The sequence below is a fragment of the Pristis pectinata genome, chromosome 18, assembly GCF_009764475.1.
Source record: "Pristis pectinata isolate sPriPec2 chromosome 18, sPriPec2.1.pri, whole genome shotgun sequence".
NCBI classification, from domain to species: Eukaryota; Metazoa; Chordata; class Chondrichthyes; order Rhinopristiformes; family Pristidae; genus Pristis; species Pristis pectinata.
In genome coordinates this window covers 9,636,463-9,657,415 of record NC_067422.1, presented here as the reverse complement: position 1 = coordinate 9,657,415, position 20,953 = coordinate 9,636,463, and the positions used below count along the sequence as shown (strand labels likewise).

The 20,953-nt window shown below is 40.1% G+C and overlaps 1 protein-coding gene across 2 annotated transcripts in view; it reads right to left on the bottom strand.

The window, feature by feature from the left end:
- The window catches only part of afmid (arylformamidase), a 39,198-nt gene that overhangs the window by 4,800 nt on the left and 13,445 nt on the right, over positions 1-20,953 (bottom strand). For both annotated transcript variants that reach the window (XM_052033159.1, XM_052033158.1), the window contains exons 5-10: positions 18,105-18,153; positions 12,712-12,797; positions 10,655-10,727; positions 8,584-8,678; positions 7,677-7,755; positions 5,306-5,441 (exon numbers count right to left, since the gene is read on the bottom strand). In XM_052033159.1, coding sequence (XP_051889119.1) covers positions 5,306-5,441; positions 7,677-7,755; positions 8,584-8,678; positions 10,655-10,727; positions 12,712-12,797; positions 18,105-18,153 — 518 coding nt within the window. The remainder of the gene's footprint in view (positions 1-5,305; positions 5,442-7,676; positions 7,756-8,583; positions 8,679-10,654; positions 10,728-12,711; positions 12,798-18,104; positions 18,154-20,953) is intronic.

The following is a 20,953-nucleotide window of genomic DNA, read 5'->3' as shown; positions in this document are numbered from 1 at the left end:
GAAAGTGCTATGAGAAGGAGAGCAACTGATGGTGATGAAAGGATGGACCAGGGAGTCACAGAGGGAATGAGTCCTTCAGGTCTTATAAAACAGCCTTGTCTGTAGTCAGACAAGGAGGAGCCTTGAACTACAGTGTGACCATCAGAACTGGCCTTGAATGTACATGAAAGCTCATCCTTAATCCAAACTCTGCACAATGCAACAGAGGCCACCCTGGGATTGGAGCAAAGAAGGGGCAGTGCACTGAATAATGTACAGCTCACCCAAAGCCTTCCCAATCACTGTTAGTTACTGCCTGACATATAATCTGGCAAAGAATTTCTGACAACAGCGCCAAATTCTCCAGTTAGACCCAGTGCTCTGTGCACTCAAAATACTAACACAACTACTGTCATACAAGTCTTCTCCAACCAGAACCCAAATAATTCTTTATAATCTAATCTTCTATTTGAATTAACTCTTGACACAATAATGCCATCTATGGATAACCCTGTTGCAGTTATTTACTATCCATCTATCTTTTATCTGAAGTCATAGAATCATACTGCAGGGAAACAAGCCATTCAGCCCAATTCATCCACGTCAACCAGTGGACACCCTTCCATATTAATCCCATCTCCAAGCACTTGTTCCAAAGCCTTCTGTGCCTAGGCGATTCAAGTACTCATCTAGACACTTCTTAAATGCTGTCAGCAATCGAGCTTCAATCATTCTCTCAGGCAGTGCATTCCAAGTACTTACCGCTCTCTGGGTGAAGAAGGTCCCCCTCAGATCCCCTCTAAATCTCTTTCTCCTTAACCTAAATCTATGTCCTCTTGCTTTATCTATCTCTGACATGGGGAGAAGTTTCCTGCAGTCTATTCTTCCTATACCCCTCATAATTTTGTATACCTTAATCTTGTCCCCTCTTAATCTCATCTGCTCCAGGGAGAACAGACCTCGTTTTTCCAATCTCTCCTCAGAATTGAAATGTTCCATCCCAGGCAACATCTCTGCTTCCCCCTCTCCAGCACTATCACATCCTTCCCATACCTTGCTGACCAGAACTGCACTCAGTAGTCCAACTGAGGTCTGACTAAGATTTTATAAAGTTAGAGCGTAACCACTTCTGTGTTAAGTGCCCGCCTAATGAAGACCTTTATCCAGTATGCCTTCAGTCTATCCACCTGTGTTGCCACTTCAAGGATCTATGGACTTGTGCTCCCAGGTCCCTCTGTTCCTCAATACTCACTAAGATTCTGCCATTCATGATGTATGTCCTAGCCTCATTCATGCTCCCAAAATGCATCACCTCACATTTGTCCAGATTAAACTTCATCTGCCATTTTTCAGTCTACTTAGCTCCCTAAACTCAAGTTGCAGGACCTCATCCCTTCTCCTACCTATGTCATTGTTACCTACATGTACCATGATGTCTGGCTGCTCACCCTCCCCTTTCAGAATATTCTGCAGCCGCTCCGAGACATCCTTGCTCCAAATACCAGTGAGGTAACATACCAAACCGGAATCTCTTTTGCAAATGCAAAGATGCCTATCTGCCCCCTTATGATAAAACCCCCTATCAGTACCCCTCTCTCAGTCCTGCCAACCCCCCCCCCCCCATTCTGTGGATTTATGTCCTCAATAAGGGGAGTTTTACCTATTACTTCAACTACAGGACTGAAGGGTGCTGCCCTGTTGGAAGTGCTGTCTTTCAGCTGGTGTGTTACCTTAGGTAAGGAATCCCATTGGAAGGGTCTGAAGAATAGCATAAGGTATTCTGCCTGAGATCTGGCTCCCATCATGTTGGGGTGTCTGGAATCTTGCTTCATGGAAACTGGTTACCATTTGCTTGTAATCCAATAGTAAATCCACTGGGGTGTCATAGAGAGCAGCAGTTAGTGCTGCTGTCTCACAGCTCCCCCAGGAACTAGATTTAATCCTGACCTCATTTCTGTCTGTGGAGTTTGCATATTCTTCCTGTGATCATACGGGTTTCCCCCAGGTTCTCTGGTTTTCTCCCACATCCCAAAGGCACGCTGTTCAGTGGGTGGTGGATGTATTAGGGGAGAGTTGATGAGCAAGTGAGAGACAATAGGTAACAGGGAAATAAATGGGGGAAGGGGACTGATGGAAGTGCAATGAGAGCTGGCAAGGACTCGGTAGGCTGAATGGCCTCCTATGTGATATGGAATACAACTCCTATGCAATAAGCATGTATGAACTATGGCTCAACTTCTGAAGTACTTCATCGGCTGTGAAACATTTTGAGATACCCTGAGGGCTTCAGTACTGTTGTAAGGATCTAGAGTAATACCAGTGAGGTCCTTTCATTCTGTGAGTGTGTGTGGATCCTTTATGGGCTGTTATATTACCATTAAAGATACAACATAGTTAAAGGTCCCTTCTTAAAGGTCAAACCAATGATTAAAGTGGCTGTTTGATATTACATTCAAGAGGTTTTGCGGTAAAACTTAATATTCTCTCCCTGACTATTGAAGATAATTGTCTCCTGCTAGGATTTGCTGTGGTTTCTCAGGGGTGAAATCCCTAAGGGTAAGGGTGTGTTTCTTGACAGCTGCCTGGGACTGCAGCTGTGTAGGATTAATGCCATCTTTTTGGTTACACTGGGTCTTGTTTCCTCTGACTGGTGACTGGGGTATAGAATTTATTTCCAGTTGTTGATAGAAACTCATGGTTGGAGATCGGACACTGACCTGGGGGACTTCCGCAGTGATGTATTTTCTTTATTTGCTAATGTTCTAGCCAGCAGTTTTTATGAAAGCTAATAGTTTCTTCACCCCAACAGCTTTTTAAGATATCTGCCCAGAAATTCTATTGTATGGCAACTTGATGTTATGTGATGAAATTTTATCTAAAACCCAATCGTACTTTGTAAGCACATAGCATAGTGCAGAAAATTGTATGACAGCCTACTGTGCTGATGACCATGTATACATCGGGGTTTACTAGATATGCAATAGCAATGTCAATCAGCAAGCAATGCACGACCGGTGTCATCTTCACAATATTTCACCATGAATATGCAGTACTGTACTTAACTGCATAAACTTAGCTTACCCAGAGAATTAAGACCTGCTCCTGCCTCTTTTAAAGTGCCTGAACCCAGCAAGGTCACTGGGGGAGTCCAGCAGTAAAGATTCCATCATTCTGTCTTTATCTTTGATCAAGGCTGAAAAAATATCTTAGCAATCCTACCCTCCGGCCAGCCAACCACCCCTGAAATCAGCCTCCACTCCCTTCCACTGTTGTTCTAATATCCTTCATTGCTCCTTGAATCTCTATCCCCCGCTACTCATTTATCTGGCTTCATATCGTCCCGTACCCCACCCACCAAGTTCTCTCAAGCACATCCAACCTCCCCCCACTGGTCTCCAACTCTTCCCCCGCCACCCAATCTTTGCATCATTTCTGACCTATCACCAATTATCTCTCTCCAGTTACCTCCACCTCTCACACAATCTTCTTCCCACCACCTTCCCCTTGATTCATCGACCTGTACCACCTCCAAACTTTTATCCCTATCCCCACTTCCACTCCCCATATCTTCTCCCTGATCTCCAATCTTCTGTCTGGCTTTAAATGAGGAATTAAGATCTTTGCCCAAGTCAGTGTAATAGATAATTGCAGACCTATGAAATTACAGCCACAGAAGTGGTTAAATTCACTAGCACCATTATCTATATCAGCCTACCTAATTCCACTGTGCTTTCTTACTAATTTAGTGGTTGAACAAGTTAATATGAGATGCTCCATAGGGTCCAAGTTCTGGTTTAAAGCGGTTAATATTCTACTAAATGAGAAAAATATTTTTCAATCAATCAAAATGAAATTTTTCCCAATTCTCTTGTGCTAGACTATGAGAATGAAAGTACTCCATTAATGTGAAAATTCTGACAGTTATTCTATACATCTGCACTGGTTTAAATTTTGGTGCAGTTTTCTACATTAAGAGAAAAATTGCTGTGCAAAAATATTAAGTATCATAAGGGAAAGATAAAGTAGCCAATTTTTAACATTATTACAGTGCTCAGTAGTAGGGGGAGAGAATCTACTCTGGTCTCCAGCAAAGTAATTTAAGATGACTGTTTTTCAGAATTATCTTTCAGTCAGGTTAAATTGCTTTTGGATTATATTGGAGCCAATGGAAGTGGAAAGGATTGGCACAATTTCTAGAGGTGGAAATAATAAATGATTAACCCTTTATGGAGCCAATCAAACTTGCACTGGGGGGCTTCAAACAAGTAATATTTGTTAAAGCAAAATATTGGAAACCTGAAATAAAACCGAAAATGATGGAAATAGAAGAGAGGGAGAGGGAGAGGGGGAGCGAGAGAGGGAGGGGGGAGAGAGAGAGAGGGGGGGGGAGAGAGACAGAGAGACATTAAAGCCAGTCAATGTCCATTTCACTCCAGAAAGAAGAGGGAGGGAAATGAAGGAATTAGAGACCAATTGGCCTTATATCTCTGGTAGGGAAATTACTTGATTCTATTATTAAGGGTAGAGTGACTGGAAAAATTGAAATTTTGCAGTTGATCAGAGAAAGGCAAAAAACTGCCGATGCTAGATATCTAAAGCAAGGTCAAATAATGCTGGAGAAACTCAGCAACATCTGATGGCAACTCTTTTGCTCCTTATGTGAAATCACTTCAGGGGTGCAAAGGTGACTCATACTAAGAAGTGGCTATTTCCAGAGTGACACATAACCTTTCAAAATGGGTGTTATCACATTGCACCTGGGGGGGTATCAATTTTCAATTGGAAAATGCTGAATAAAGGTCTATATCTGGTTGTTTAGTTATTGCAAAGTCTTGCTGTGTTCCATTTCTCAATACAAGCTGTCTTGATGAACACCAAAAATAATTCTGTATTGCATGCCAACAAAATCTCTACCCGATTATCTTAACACTCAAACATCAGCTGTAAAAGCTGCGAGGCTTGCATTAAATTCAAGATATATGGCACTATATTCTAAAGAAAGTATTATAAATTTACATTCAAAATCCTGATAAAAACCCAAACCCCTATTAACTTTGACCAAAATGCCTCCCATGATAGGTTACTGGACGATGTTACATCTTTAGTCCATTTTCAGTTCTTCTTGAATCTGCTTGTTGGAGAAATAAACTGAAATGCTTCACAATTTACCTTATGGATTGATCTCCCACTTCTACAAACCTCTATCAAAGATGCCCTAGTCATTCAAAATCTGCAAAAACAACATCTGATAGGAGATGAAAAAGTAGGGACAATTGAAGAGAAACAGATTATAAAAATACATACTTTAAATTAAACCAAAATGTACCTGGTAGTATTCCTGAGATTGTTTCCTAAATTCATTCGAATCATACTGAGCTACTGCAACCACAATCTCTGAGTTCCTATCCAATCCGTTCATGGTATTTACAAACTCCATAGGGCTGTTTCGGACAGCATCATCCCTGTGATTAAAAAAAATCATTGGTCCATCAAACTTTGATCTCCCAGCAAAGAGTTTTATTAAAATGATAATCACATGAATTTCATTCAAATGTATTAGAAGACTGAACTTGTAATTTCCAAACAGCTAACTTGTAAATCCATTACTTCTGACATTTCCCTTTCAGTTTAAAATACAAATGAAAATATTACCATTTAAAATGCTCAGTGCATTTAATAGAAAGAGAAAATGGTATATTTTACCAGTGGTCCAGGTTTCAGTCCACTCATTTCAAAGCGTAACATATTACAGTTAAATGTAAAGTGAACAAGATACTCCACTTAACAGTGGGCAGTTAAACATCTAACTGGAGAAAGCTCCCAAAGCATTCCCGTTCTCAAAGATGGTCCAGTATATGAGTCCTAAATCATTCACAACCATGTATAGCCAGAAATGCCGAGTACACGATCTGTCCTGGCTTTCTTCTGAGATCCCCACTGTCTCAGAATCCAGTCTACAGCCAATCCAATTCACTCCACGTGATATCAAAAAATGGCTGACAGAACTAGGTACGCTAAAGACTATGGGACCAGACAGCATCCGGCTGTACGACTGAAGACCTGCCCTCCAGAACTAGCTGCACCTGTAGCCAACTAATCCAGTATAGTGACAATAATGGCATCTTCCTGATATTGTGGAAAATTGCTCAGATACTTCTGTTCAGAACATGCAGGACAAATCCAATCTACCTAATTATTGCTCATTGATCAGCAAAGCGATAGAACTTGTCATCAACAGTGCTATCAAGCAGCACTTATAAACCAATAACCCATTCAATGATGCCCATTTTGGGTTTCACTAGGACTACTTGGCTCTGGACCTCATCACAATCTTGGTCCAAACATGGACCAAAGAGTTTAATTCCAGAGATGAGGTGAGTTTGACTGCCCTGGGCATCAAAATAGTATTTGACTGAGTGTGGCATCAAGGACCCCTGGTAAAACTGAAGCCAGGGAATATCAAAGGGTAAAGGCACCAATGGCTGCATTCATCTCTCGCACAGCAGATGGTTGTGTTAGAGGTCCGTCTTGCCAATCCTAAGATATCAGTGCAAGAATACTCAGAGCAGTGACCTAGGCTGAACCAACTTCAGCTGCTTCATTCCGTCATAAAGTCAGAAATGGGGATGCTCACTGATGATTATGCAATGCTCAGTTTCGTTTGGAACTATTCAGTCTATGCTTGTCCACAGCAAGATCTGGTCAAGGTTCAGGCATGGGCTGATAAGTGGCAAGAAACATTCTCACCACAAGTGCTAGGCAATGACCAGATCCATCAAGAGGGAGTCGAGCCTGCTCTTGACATCCAATTACATTATCATTGCTGAGTTTGCCACCATCAATTTCCTAAGGGTCACTTATTGACCAGAAATTCAACGGGTTCACCCACATACTGTGGCTACAAGATTGGCCCAGAGGATGTGTAGTTCTGGTGCAGCTAGTGACTCACTTCCCAACATCCCAAAATTTTTCCATCATCTAGAAGGTGCAAGTCACAAGTATGATGGCATACTCACCACTTGCCTGATTGAGTGCAGCTCCAATGGCACTCAAGAAACTTAACACTAGTCAGGACAAACGGCCAGATCAATTCGTACCAATCCACCATCTTAAACATCAATTCCCTTTACCATCAATGCAACAGTGGCTGCAGTGTCTATCCAGCTGCAAAATGCACTGCAGTTACTCACCTAAACCAATCCCACAACATCTTCCAAACACACACTACTTCTAACACCGAGAAAGAATTGAAGCACAGGGGACCACCACCACCTGGAGGTTCCCTCCAAGTTGCATACCACCCTGACTTGAAAATACAGCACCGTTCCTTCATCACTGGGTCCAAATCCCAGAACTCCCTCTACAATAGCATTGTGGGTGTATCTTCACCAGAAGCAGTTCAAGAAGGCAGCTCTTCACCTCTTAAGTGTGAGACATGCTGATTTTGCCAGTGATGCCCAGATCTCAAAAATGAATAAATGGAAGAAAATATTAGAATCTCTGTACTGAATCGTCATATCCAGAAAGCTAAATGGGGACAGGTCAATCCAATAAGTGTGAAGCATGAATAATGGAGTCATTGGACCGTGCACAAACATTTTCATAGAGCATAAACAGGGAATTTAGTTGCAAAACTATTATCTTGTCATGTGTAAATATAATCTATTTCACTAGCAGTGATCACTCAGCACACATACTCAGTCATCTGAAGAGCATCATTGACACTGGTGTAGACAATCGGACAGAGGTTGTAAATTCCACTGACAAGCAAAGCACCTGTGGAGATATTAAACATATTTCTGTATTTTGCCATCAGAAAATAACCTGGATGAGAACATATAAAGCATGGTTAGTAAGTTTTCAGATGACACTAAAATAGGTGGTGTTGTTGACAGTAAAGACGGTTATCAGGATTTACAGGGGGGGTCTTGATCAGCTGGGTAAGTGGGCTGAGGAGTGGTAAATGGATTTTAATTTGGATAAGTCAGAGGTGTTGCATTTTGGGAAGACAAATGAGGGTAGGACTTTCACAGTGAATGGTAGGGCCCTGGGGAGTGTCATAGAACAGAGGGACGTAGGAGTACAAGTACATGGTTCCCTGAAAGTGGCGTCGCAGGTAGACATGGTGGTGAAGAAGGCTTGTGGCATGCTGGCCTTCATCAGTCAGGGCACTGAGTATAGAAGTTGGGATGTTATGTTGCAGTTGTACTAGACGTTAGTGTTGTGGTAGGTGTTCTTCAAGGGTCATCTTCAAGTACATTGTGTTACATTTCATTTTTTAAGGTAGCACTATTCCTTCTATAGATAAACGAAAGTTTGAAGCATATCATGGTATTGATTTGACCAGAGAAGACTTGTTCCTAACGGTAGATACCCAAAATAGAAATGTATTCTATTCCCAGCACTGACATGACTCAACTTGATGTACAAGAAAAATGATTAGAAAGAAACAAATGATTTGAGGAACAGGAGAAAAAGGTTGCCTGAACTTTATAGTGTTTTATGGGTGACAAAATGAAAATGAGTTCCTTAGAACCTTCCTGTATTGTCACTAAAGTAACTGGAAGTTGAAAAAACATTAAGTAGAAAGAATTCAGCACTTGCCTTTTATATCAGGTGTTACACTGTACTCTGCCCAGTCTGTGCACAGCACCATGGCACCTAGATGTGCGCCAGCAGAATGCCCACAGATGTAAACACTGAAAGACATTCCAAGGGGAAGACTTACAATCTACTGTGAGACACCTCTGAACTGAAAACAATTCTTCATCTCCCCCCTTCCCTTCCTGTAAAGAAAACCTTATCCAGGAAGCAGTGAAGTTGCAATTTTCACTCTAGAAATAATGTCAGCTTCCCTGCCAACAACCCACTGTGAAACTCTGCAGTGCGCCTTGTTCTGCCGTTCTGATTGATTAGCATGTTAAGACCGATTTCTTGTTCTTTTCAAATACAAAATATCTAAACAGAAATTTTACCACCTAAATATTCTGAACTCATTTTAGTGGAGGTGAAGCTTAGGGGTTGGTCCCCCTTATTCTTTACTCCTAATAAATGAAAAATAGTTTCTGGAATTGACCAAGTTCCCTTCAGCAGAAAGAATTACCCATAATGCCTCCCTCTTCCAGTGTTCCACAGCATGTTCCACAATGAGAAAAAGTCCTAATGAAGGAATTGACATTTCCTTGAAATCATTCCTCACTGTTATCAAAGGCTCACTGAATAGAAAATGCATAATTTATTCATCAGTTTTAACAGTTTCATATTGACTAATTTAAATTACATTGCCTCACAAAATATGGTCATCTTGAAAATACTGGATTGACTTCAACTTTCACACTATTCCATTTAAGATTGATCCTTTGAATTAAGACTGAACTATTTTGTATTGATCAAATGCTAGAAAGTAATCACAGCACAGAAACAGTCCATTCACTCCAACAGTTCAATGCTGGTGTTTATGGCCCACAAGAGCTTCTTCCCAAAATCTTCATCAAGATATCCTTCTATTCCTTTTTCCCTTGTGTGCATATCTAAAGTTCTTTTGAATGACTCTTTGCGATGTACCTCCCTGATATGGCTATTTCTGTATTCTAACTGCTTTCTAGGTAAAGGAGTTATATCTGAATTCCTGATATTAATAAATATCTTATATTTATCATTAATGAATATCATATTTATGACCCCTGATTCCAATTCCTCCTGCAAGTGAAAATACTCCTGCACCTGCACTGTTAATCTCCTCTACAAACTTGACCTTTATGAGGTAAGCACTCTTTCCTAGGGAAAAGCATCCCAGCTTGATCAATTACTTCTGACAAGCGTAACCTCTTAATTCTGGTATCATTCAGTCGAACCTTTAGTGCACCATTTCCAGTGTCTCTAAATCCTTTTATAAAGTGGACACAACTGCAGCTGAAACCTGGGAATGAACCAGGGACCGTTATATCGTCAGGCTTTTGCTTTCCCAACTGAGCGAAATTCAGCATTAAAGAGTGCTCGCTCCTATGAGTAAGCTGCAATAGAGGAAACAAAGAGGAAAAGAGAATCTCAAGTATAAAGAACCACTGATGCTACACCTCTGTCACCCACGTGAAAGGAATTTTCAAGCCCAGATTGGTGTAATCACCCACGTTTGTACACGTTGCAACACCATAAACTAGATATCATGGTTTTACTCGACAACGAGGGTGACGAACAACAACAAGAACATAAAGTGGAGAATCAAAGTTTAACAAAACATGTCTGATTTTCAATTCTGTCCCTCAAGTAAGGAACACTTATACATTGCAATTTGTATGGTCTTATTAACCAGTGTTGCTACCTTCCATGACCTGCATCCTCTGTGTTCTCCTACCTGATTTAGACGTTTAGTTTCCAAGCAGAACCTGGCCTTTTTTATTCTTCCTATTGATATTGTATTGCTTCACACTTCACTGCACTGAATTTACTATTTACACACTAATTCTGCATGTTTATTAATCTCTTGCTGTTTTTTTCCCACTCTTCTAACCCAAATCAATTGTGTAATCAGATACCAGTGATCTGAGCACTGATTCTTGTGAAACACCACCTACCACCACCATTGCTATCTACTTTTGACCAACCCCACCCCCCCCCTCCTCTTTTTCCAGTCTTATAGCTATGAAGTTTTAGGTAACATTCTGTCTGATCTTACCTCACAGCAGAATACTGCTGCACGATGTAGGCCACACTATGCCGGACCTGAGACACAATTAAGTCCATGTTACCTGAGAACGAAGGAAAGGAATGTCTTTTTTTTATTGAAACTACTATTTATGTTGTAACAATAGACTTCAAAAAAGTGGAAAAGCACTTAATTTTTTAAAACAAGGATAAGCTCAAGGAGCTGCTTAAGGTGAAACAATGAATGGGAATCTTAAACAACTTGCTTAGTCTAACTAAAACTAATGTCTAAAAAATAGCTTTATGAATGCCATTTACATTGCTGTTTTAAAGCTGAGCTCTAAACTTCTTGGAAGTCTGATATTTCAATCATCTCATTGAGTAGCAATTCAAGTTAGCTTGTTGCCCTGAACTTTAGTTTACTAAAAATAGGCAGGGCACCTTCTAAAGCAGCTTCAGGTATTAAATATACGTAGTAGGCACGTGTAATGATTCTCAAGGTTATACTATTGATCTCTTTGATCATTCCATTGCACACTTCATCTTTGTTCATGTTTACTTATGTGGTTTGGTATCATATTGTGTATGGTAACATCCCTGTGCAGGGGCTTAGGTTGTTCTACTGTGAGTCAGATGGGGGAAAATGTGTGTTACAACTTGACATTGGTAAAACTGAGATATCTGTTTATTCTTTACCAGAAATTCTAAAGACACTTCCTTCAATTAATACCTCATGATCACCTCAATGAACTGCTCATCATTGCCTTTATCATTTCCAATTTCAGCTTCTCCCAAAACTCTTCTTCGCAGGTTTCCAAGTTCTGCACTTCTCCCTTCATCTTTACCTTTGGTTTCTTCTCCAGAGCTTTATCTTACTCTGGCTTGGTATTCGCTTCTTCCAAAATGACTTAGAACGTTTTCCAAGTGCAAGTTCTGTTGACTGTTTCTGTAACCTTCTCCAATATTACAACTCATTGAGATTTCTGCCCTTCTCCATTGCTTATCCTTGGATTATATTGCTTCACCATTGCCATTTCTGCATTAAGCTGCCCAGGCTTTCAGCTCTGGAATTCCCTCCCTAAACCTCTCTCTCCTCCTTTAGGAGATTGTTTAAAACCTTTCTCTTGACCATGCTTTTGGTCATCTGTCCTAATATTTACTAATGTGGTTTGGTATCACATCACATTTGATGAAGGGGAAAAGATAAAGGGAGAACGTGAGGAAGATGTTTCACTCAGAGCGGTGAATCTGGAATTTACTGCCTAGGAGGCTGGGGGAAACAGTCCATCATGGCTTTCAAAGGCCATCAGATAGACACTGGATGAAAAATAACTTACAGGACCATGGGGAAAGAGCAGGGAAATGGGACTGAATAAATTTCTGTAAAGGGAGCTGGACTTTGCTATAACAATTCAATGATTCTATGAAGGCAGAATATAAATGCAGGGACATAACCAAACCTGTTGTCGTGGTCCCAGGCTAGAGTTTGGAACTTTTGTTTTTACAGATCAGTGGCCCCTTTATTGGACTTTATGTTCAATGTGGAAGTAAAGATTTTGCACACAGAATATTTACAAAATGGTTATAATATGGACTGTAAAAAGGTTATGAAACAAATAGAGTAAAATTCATTAGAAATAAAGTGCAGGAATGACAATAGAGGGAGAATACCAATCAAGGGTAGACTAGGTGAGAATTGATGCTTAATTTTAACTTTTATTGTATGAGTTAATCTTTACAACAATATGGCTGCTGGTAACTATTCAGTACCTCAGCCACTGTGATATGTTTGGTTTTATTTCAGGAGCAAAGTGCTGTGAGATAAAAGTTTAAAACCTAGATCATGAAAATATACGGTTTCCTCCCACATTCCAAAGATGTACGGGTTAGGAAGTTGTGGGCATGCTATGTTGGCGCCGGAAGCATGGCGACACTTGCGGGCTGCCCCTGGAACACTACGCAAAAGGATGTATTTCACTGTGTGTTTCGATATACATATGACTAATAAAGATATCCTAAAATCTTATAAAAATCCCACAGAATGTGGAATGTCCTGCTCGGTTACAGTGTCTAGGGAGTTGCACCTACCTTTTGGTGCAAGTACATAGTCAACAGCAACAACAATTACTCCAGCTCTAACCAGTGGAGGCACCATGAAACCTGACAATTCTTTGCTGCAAAAAAAGGTGTAAATTTGATTAAATGTGTTATTTATATGTGGTATTAGCAAACAGGAGCTATAATGTTCAAAGTATACCATTTACAGTTATTTGGGTCTGTGCAATCTAGACTTTGAAGGCCCAGTAGTTGTATACCATTTTAATTTGGTAAATTGGTTTATTTTTGTCACATGTACCGGGTTACAGTGAAGAACTTTGTTTGCATGCCATCCATACAGATCATCTCATCGTATCAGTGCATGGAGGTAGTACCAAGGGGAAAACAATAACAGATTGCAGAATAAAGTGTTACAGTTACAGAGAAAATGCAGTGCAAGCAGACAATAAGGTGCAAGGCCATAACGAGGTAGATTGTGAGGTCAAGAGTCCATCTTATCGTACTGGGATAGAAGCTGTTAGAAGGTTAGAGACAGAAGTTTTGTAAAGGCTACCATATTAATACATTCTAAACTAATAACTGATATTTCTGAACATACAGGTAAGTATGTAATGGAATTATTTATTTTAAATGTTATACGGGTGTTCCCCAGGTTTTGAATGCCTGACTTAAGTGTAGAGTGCACGTAGAAATAAGCATTTGGGAGACCGGCAGGATGGATTTGCCAGCTACCGCGGGGCTGCAGGCATCTTCTGCCGTCTAGGAACTCAGCTTGTGGCTGCATTTCTGACTTGTGAACTGTCTGGATTACAAACAGTTCATAGGAACGGAACCCTGCCTTAACCTGGGGAGCACCTGTGGTTGACCCTTAGGGTATGTCTAAGGGATCACAATGATTAACAGATCGAATAACAGTGATCATGAAGACAGACTGAGAAAAAGCTGCCACAAAATGCACTGCAGTTACTTTGGCTAACAACAATAATCACATCCCCTTTCCCACTGGCTCCAGAACTGCCACCTCCACACTGAAGAAGACAAAGGCAAAACATTAAAACACAAGGACATTAGAAATAGAAGCAGAGTAGGCCAATTTGCACATTGCATCTACTCCACTATTCAATAAGATGTGGCTTAACTTTTACCTCAGCAGCACTTTCCTCTACCAACCCGCTAATATCTAAAAACCTATTGAGGTCTGTCTTGACTATACTCAGTGATTTGAACCTTTACAACCCACTGGGGTGGAGAATTCCAAACATTCACCACTCTCTGGTTAAAGAAATGTCTTCACAACTTTGTTCTGAATGTCCTTATTTTGAGACTATGAATGTCCTTATTTGGAGACTATGAAACATCAGCTATCCATCTACATTATCAAGCTACATAAGAACTTTGTACATTTCAATGAAGTCACCTCTCATTGTTCTAAATTCTAGAGAGTATAGGTTAGTATGCTCAATCACTCCTCAAAGGACAAAATACCCATATCAAGAATCAATCTCTGTATTTTTGATATTGCAGGTATAGTCTTCCTCAGGGAGGGAGACCAGACCTGTACTCAGTATTTCAGGTGCGGTCTCACTGGGGCCCTATATAATTGAAGTAAGGCAACAGTACACTTAAACTCAAATTTTCTTGCAATAAAAGCCAACGTATAATTTGCCTTTCTAACTGCTTGCTGCACTTGCATGTTAACTTTAAATGATTTGTGTACATGGACACCCAGGTCCTCCTGAATACCAACGCTTTTCAATCTCACTCTATTTAATAAAAACCAGTGACCAGGCACATGTCAGTACCATTACTTGCAGGTGTGCCTCCAAATCATACACCATCTTGACTTGGAAGTATATTGCTGGTCATTTGTTGCCACTGCGTCTAAATCCTGAAACTCTCTCCCCAACAACGCTGTGGGATACAATCACTATTGTGTTCAGTTTTGGTCACCCTGCCATAGGAAAGATGTTATTAATCTGGAAAGAGTGCAGAAAAGATTTACAAGCGTGTTGCCAGGACTCGAGGACTGAGTTATAGGGAGAGGTTGCACAGGCTAGGACTTTATTCCTTGGAGTGTAGGAGACTGAGAGGTGATCTTATAGAAGTGTATAAAATCATGAGGGGCATAGACAGGGGATGCACAATGCACTCAGTCTTTTTCTCAGGGTTGGGGAATCAAGAACTAGCGGGCATAGGTTTAAGGTGAGAGGGGAGAGACTTAATAGGAACTGGAGGGGCAATTTTTTTTTACATGAAGAGTGATACGTATGTGGAATGAGCTGCCAGAGGAAGAGGTTGAGGCAGGTACAACAACAACTTTTAAAAGACAGTTGGACAGGTACATGGACAGGGAAGGTTTAGAAGGTTATGGGCCAAATGTGGGCAAATGGAAGTAGCTTAGATGGGAATCTTGGTCGGCATGGAGCAATTGGGCTGAAGGGCCTGTTTTCTGTGCTGTATAGTTCTATGACTTTATCTCTTTCTGAATCAGAAATCTTTCACTATGTCAGTGCTTATCGCACTACATTACAATCTATTCCACAAATGTGCCATTCCAAGAATTAAGTAATCTCTTATGGTAAATTAATCCATTAGCATTTTAGTTTTTACCCATGCCTGTTTATTTATTAGATTGACTTAGTTTTTTGTTGCTTCATTTTAGTCCAGTGTAACACAATCAATTTTTTCATCTATTTAGGATTTTGAATGTGATTGATACTTAAAATAGATTATCAGTTGTTTTCAAACCACTGCTGCTTATTTCCACCAATCAATTACCTGCAGAGGATTGCTGACAGAGCCACTGCAGTTCTTCCTCAAACTTTCCTCAATCTGCTTGATCCAATTCACTCTGCAGATATAGAAAATGTGCTACTAAAGGAACTTTTATCTGCCAAAGTGTGGCCCCTTAATTTATCATGGGCCAGATCATGATGCCCTTGTGCCCACACTTGAAATCACTGCCACATTCTGCCAACATTTGCATTCGCCTCAGCTGGATGCAGAGGGCTGATCTCACTAAGTCTTCAGGGAACATAGCAGGAAGTCATCACCCTGAAATGCCATTTACAGCCATTGAAATCCAACAAAGCTGTGGGGGAAACTTAGCCAACTGTTCATTTCTTTATTGATTTTAATTTCGTTTAAATGTCTCTGGCATTTATGAGGCAAGGTGGAAGGTAAATATTTTTAAAATTGTTTAGATTTAATGGTTTTAAATATTTATGTGTTTTTAGTCATTGATAAATGTCTAATGGTGAAAGTCGACATGATCCTCCCCATACACTTGGCAAATGCTGATTTAGGACTTTTCAGTGAATTTCTCATTACATCAAACACAATGAACTGGCTCCATGTGTTTGATAACACTGCACTGTGGCAGACTTAATCTGAGAGCTACAAGAAAGTGCATTCTGAGCTCTATGGACATATTTCAATGTAACTGAATAGGTGAGAGAACCACAAGTTTGCCACCAACTACCTCCAGTTTGGTAAGCAGTCTTCCCAACGTTACACTTCCAATGAGGAAGGCAAGGCTCATCCAAGACATTTGAACAGGGCATAATGGGAGAGTTGCACACTGCGCTGAGATCTGTCAGTAATTTATTAACCCTTGAGAAGGAAGATAAGTTCGAAATACAGATCAAGAAAGTACCACGTTTGATCTGTGTTCTGCTTTCAGTAAGTCAATCTCAGCTAGTTAAGATAATATTTGAACTGGCCTTGGTATCTGAGTGCAGGAAAACTGGGAAAAATAAATTGGTCGGGAATCCTGATCATGGACACCAGGATGTCTTCACCCCCAGAGTGGTTGTACAGCCTGGTGTCATTCAACGCCCAGGTTCATGTCATTGAGGCTGCAACTTTTGCATATTAGTCAATCTCCTTTGATAAGGGGGAACTGCAGTCAGGACAACGGAGAAAAATGAATAATAAAAATAAATCTGACTTTACCCTTTTATACAAAATGCAGATTGACTGCACAAATGAGCATAATGATGTGGTAAATCAATTGACCGAATCAATAATTAAGATGACCTTATCATATTTGACTTTAATGGGCTTCAGATGGCAGGGATGATCTGGCTGCTATGGATACTGCCCTACTAACAGCCCTTCTCTACATGGCTTCTTTTTAATTTAATGATAAAAGCATTTTTCTCTGTTTCTTGTTTAAATTGTTTGACTAAATAAATTAAAGTGCTAACCAATCTGCAGTATTATACTGGCTAATTATTTTGACAGAAGTAAATATTTCTGTCTTCATATAGAAAAATGATGTTGGAGGTTGTAAAGTGGATGGTGATAGAGGGTTGTGCAGGTGTAGAGAACAGATTTTTAAGTAATGATGGAAGATGTTTATTCCTCATATCCCTGCATCATGGCGCTTAAAATGGTCAACAGGAAAGTATGGAAACATAAGCTCAAAGGTTAGGTTTCAATTTAATTGTTATTGTAAAATGTAAAATGGCTTATAAATAGCTTCTGTATCTGTACTGTAGTTAGAAGAAATGTAATGGTTGAAATTGTTCATTCCTCAAATGCTTCAGTGTTTAATATGGCAGGTGGAATATTGCTGACTGCACTGTTAAGATCTTGCTAAGAGTAGGATGTAGGTTGCTGAGTATGTCGTTCATGTCTGCTCACTTAATCTTGTCACCATACTGTGAAAGAAGATAGCCCGGACAGTCCAGAGATAGGACATTGAACAATACACCATATGGTAGCAAAGAATGTTTTTTACATGAAACTCTCCCATTTCTTGCATCTTCACTTGACTGAGAAGCCCCAGCGAGGTGAGGATCACATCAATGATATCGATAGGGTTTCTGAACATTGTCTCTGTTGGACTAAGATCTTCAGCTAGCAACTTGTAAGTCGTTTCCCATCAAGGGCCCAGAGGTGGAGACCTAGCAGCAGCATTATTTCAGCAAGCTTGGGTAAGGACAGATTTTAAATTGCAGGGAAAGGGGGAGGGATGTACAGAATATGCATTATCTCCAGCTTTTCCCAGTTCCAATGAAAAGTCATTGACGTGACAATTGAACTCAGTCTCTTTCTCCACAGATCATGTGTGACCTGCTAGTTGTTTTCAGCAATTTCTGTTTGATTTCGAATTTCAAGCATCTGCCAGGGTTTGCTTTTGGACACCAGTATCATTGTAGCTGTTCTTAGTGTCTGAGCACCAGTTGGTGACAGCTAAACATAATAAAAGTATTATTTTTAAGCCATCCTCTGTTTATTTTAATCTAACTGTGTTACAAATGGAGTGAAGAATCGATTGAGTTTCTTATTCTCTCCTTGCTCATCTCTCACACAAAAAGACAGTGGAAAAGAAAGTGGACATGCAGTACATTGGCACTGACTGAGCAATCAGAAGAGATTGTATATACAGCAGTTCAGCCCTGTTTTTCAGAACTCACCTCAGCATCTGCCAGTACCCCCCATGAAAGTAGATGAGCAGAGCCGGAGCTGCAATTTTAAAAGAAAATTAGAGTTAGGGGCCTGTTTTTCCAGTCTTGTCATCTCTATGCATCAAGATCAACATTACAAACAATGATATTAAATTGCAATGTCAGGACATTATTTGCAAGTCCATAGCAGCAGGTACATTTTTATTTTCCTGACACATTAACTTGTGAATTTTAACCATTGATGCTTTATTTAAATTATATGTTGTTGTCTAGTTTTCCCTCAACCTGCAATTCCAAACAGAGGGTGGGCAGGTGGTCTAACCACAGGAAAATGCAACTAATCCAAGAAAACCAGTGCTTTACAAGGTTCTCCGATTGCCCATCCTGCTCACTGCTTTAGGAAGCTTCACGACTAACACATGTAATCTGTAATCTGGATAATGATAGCCAAAACCCATCTCATGCAACACTGTAACGGAAAGCATGGTATTGTTCAGTCACGCTTCTCAATGTACTTCTATGAAAACGTTGTTTGAGAAACTGATTTTACCACTAATTTCCCCACACCCAGTTGATTTTGAAAAGTTTGATGAAGTAGGAGCGCTCCATTAAGACATCAGCTGTGATGAAGTCACAAGAGACCACAGACACTGGAGTCTGGAGCAACACACAATCTGCTGGAGGAACTCAGCGGGTTGAGCAGCATCTGCGGGGGGAAAGGAATTGTTGACGTTTTGGGTTGAAACCCTGCATCAGGATCCGGGTTTCAACCCGAAATGTTGACAATTCCTATCTTACCACGGATGCTGCTCAACCTGCTGAGTTCTTCCAGGCAGATTGTTTGTTGCTCCAGATTTCGGCGTCTGTAGTTTCTTGTGACTTCATCACAGCTGGTGTCTTAGTTGCAGGATTCTTGCTTTGCGCCAGTATATCAGATATTTCCTCCCAAAAAAGCCTCTTAAAGCTTTATTTGTGAGGTATTTTACATGGAAAACAAGCTCCCCAAATTTAACCTTTAACAAGCTCTTATATATTACTTAGTAAGATAGTACAATTGCACTTTTCATTTTATGTTTAGTATGTAAAATATATGAGAAGATGTTTAAAACTATACAATAAGCACCATGTTCAGTGGCGATTAAAGACAGGGACATTAAAGCCTAGTACTGAATTACTTAGAAAACAAAACTGACCCAGATTTTCTTCTCATCATGTGGCTGTTGCTGGCTTCCTCTTTGGCCCTTTACCAATGATTACGGTGGATTTGCTCATGGCCTCAAAAACAATTCATCAGAATTTTTGAACTAATCTAATTGATAGAAAGAAGTGGATCTAACTTTGACTTGGAAATGAGTACTGTTGCACCCAGGTAGAACTTACAGCATTTCTATAACTAATTAAAGTTTCTTCCTGAGAAAAGTCAAGTTTGACTTAATAGTCATATTGACAAGATTTCACTGTGTCTAGCGACAGAGGTGTTGTTTTCTACTTGCCTTATTTAATTGGCTCAGTGTGTTACATTCTACACCAGCAAAAAGTGATTAATTTGCAATTTAACCACCAGGGTCATTGAAATTGGAACTAAATCACTAAGTTTTGTAGATAAAATGCATTTATAGCTTATAGGGATAGAACTAGCCACCTTGGGTTTCAGCATGGAATAGTGAGGCTTTCTGATTTCTGATACATAGAATTCAAAGAATATTTAAATGCTAAACCTTTTAATGACTAAAACAAGTCAATGTAAATGATTTACATTACAAGTTTTATGTATTTTACTGACCAAAATTTAGTTGGTACTGCAAGATCGCCATCTCTTGCCTTCAGCAAATCAGACCATGAAGCTTTCTCAGTCCTCAGAACAGGTAATAAATATCCAGAAAGTACTTTCAGAGCAAAAATTATGTTTACCAATGTCCAATTGTTACCTGTGAACTGTATTGAAACAACAAAAGAGATTCTGATGCGAACCTAATCTGACCCAGGCAAATAACTGACAGAAAATAACCGATACATAGCAAATAACTAACCCTGAGCCAATTTTTATCGCTCAGACAATGACACTAAAACAGATAGGGTGCTTAATATCACATTGCTGTTTTTGGGATCGTGCTGTGTGGGTATTATCTGCCATTTTTATTAAAGCAGTGACTATATTTCAATATGTACCTCATTGATTTTAAAGAGCTTTGGCTGGTCTGCAGTAGTAATATAAATGCAAGGCTTTTCTTTTGAGCTACATATAGTGACAATTCTATCTGTAGTCTGCAAGACTGGAGATGATTGGGTAATTCCCCTGTCATTCAGACTTGGTGGCCACAATGCTGTAAGTGACCAAAAATTATTTTTGTGCATGTAAGTTGTTTGTAATATTCTCCCACTTTTCTTTCTACAGAAATTGACCTGCTTTTATAGAAGGAAGTTGGTGTAGAGTCTGTTTGCTCTTTAGACTTTGATTCCTGAATACAGATCCTCCCCAGCTCACCAACACCTGACTTACATACACCCAGTACATACTAATGAGCATTTGGGAGACCAGCACAATCGACTTGCTGGCTGCTGTGGGGCTACAGGCAACCTTGTGCCGCTTGGAAACTCGGTTCGCAGCTGCATTTCTGACTTGCGAACTGTTTGGATAACAAACAGTGCACATTATTTTGCGTGTTAATTCTGACTGTAACCTGGGGAGGGCCTGTACATCAGTTTTGTTTGTGTGCTTGAGATTGCTGTAAATCACATGCTCAGCCTCATCTCTGGTTCATTGGATGCCACAGCGTTGTCAGTAAATATTCTGTTTCCTTTTTCACACAGATCAATAAGGTTCAAAGTCTGATCCCAAAACTGTAATGAGAAACTTA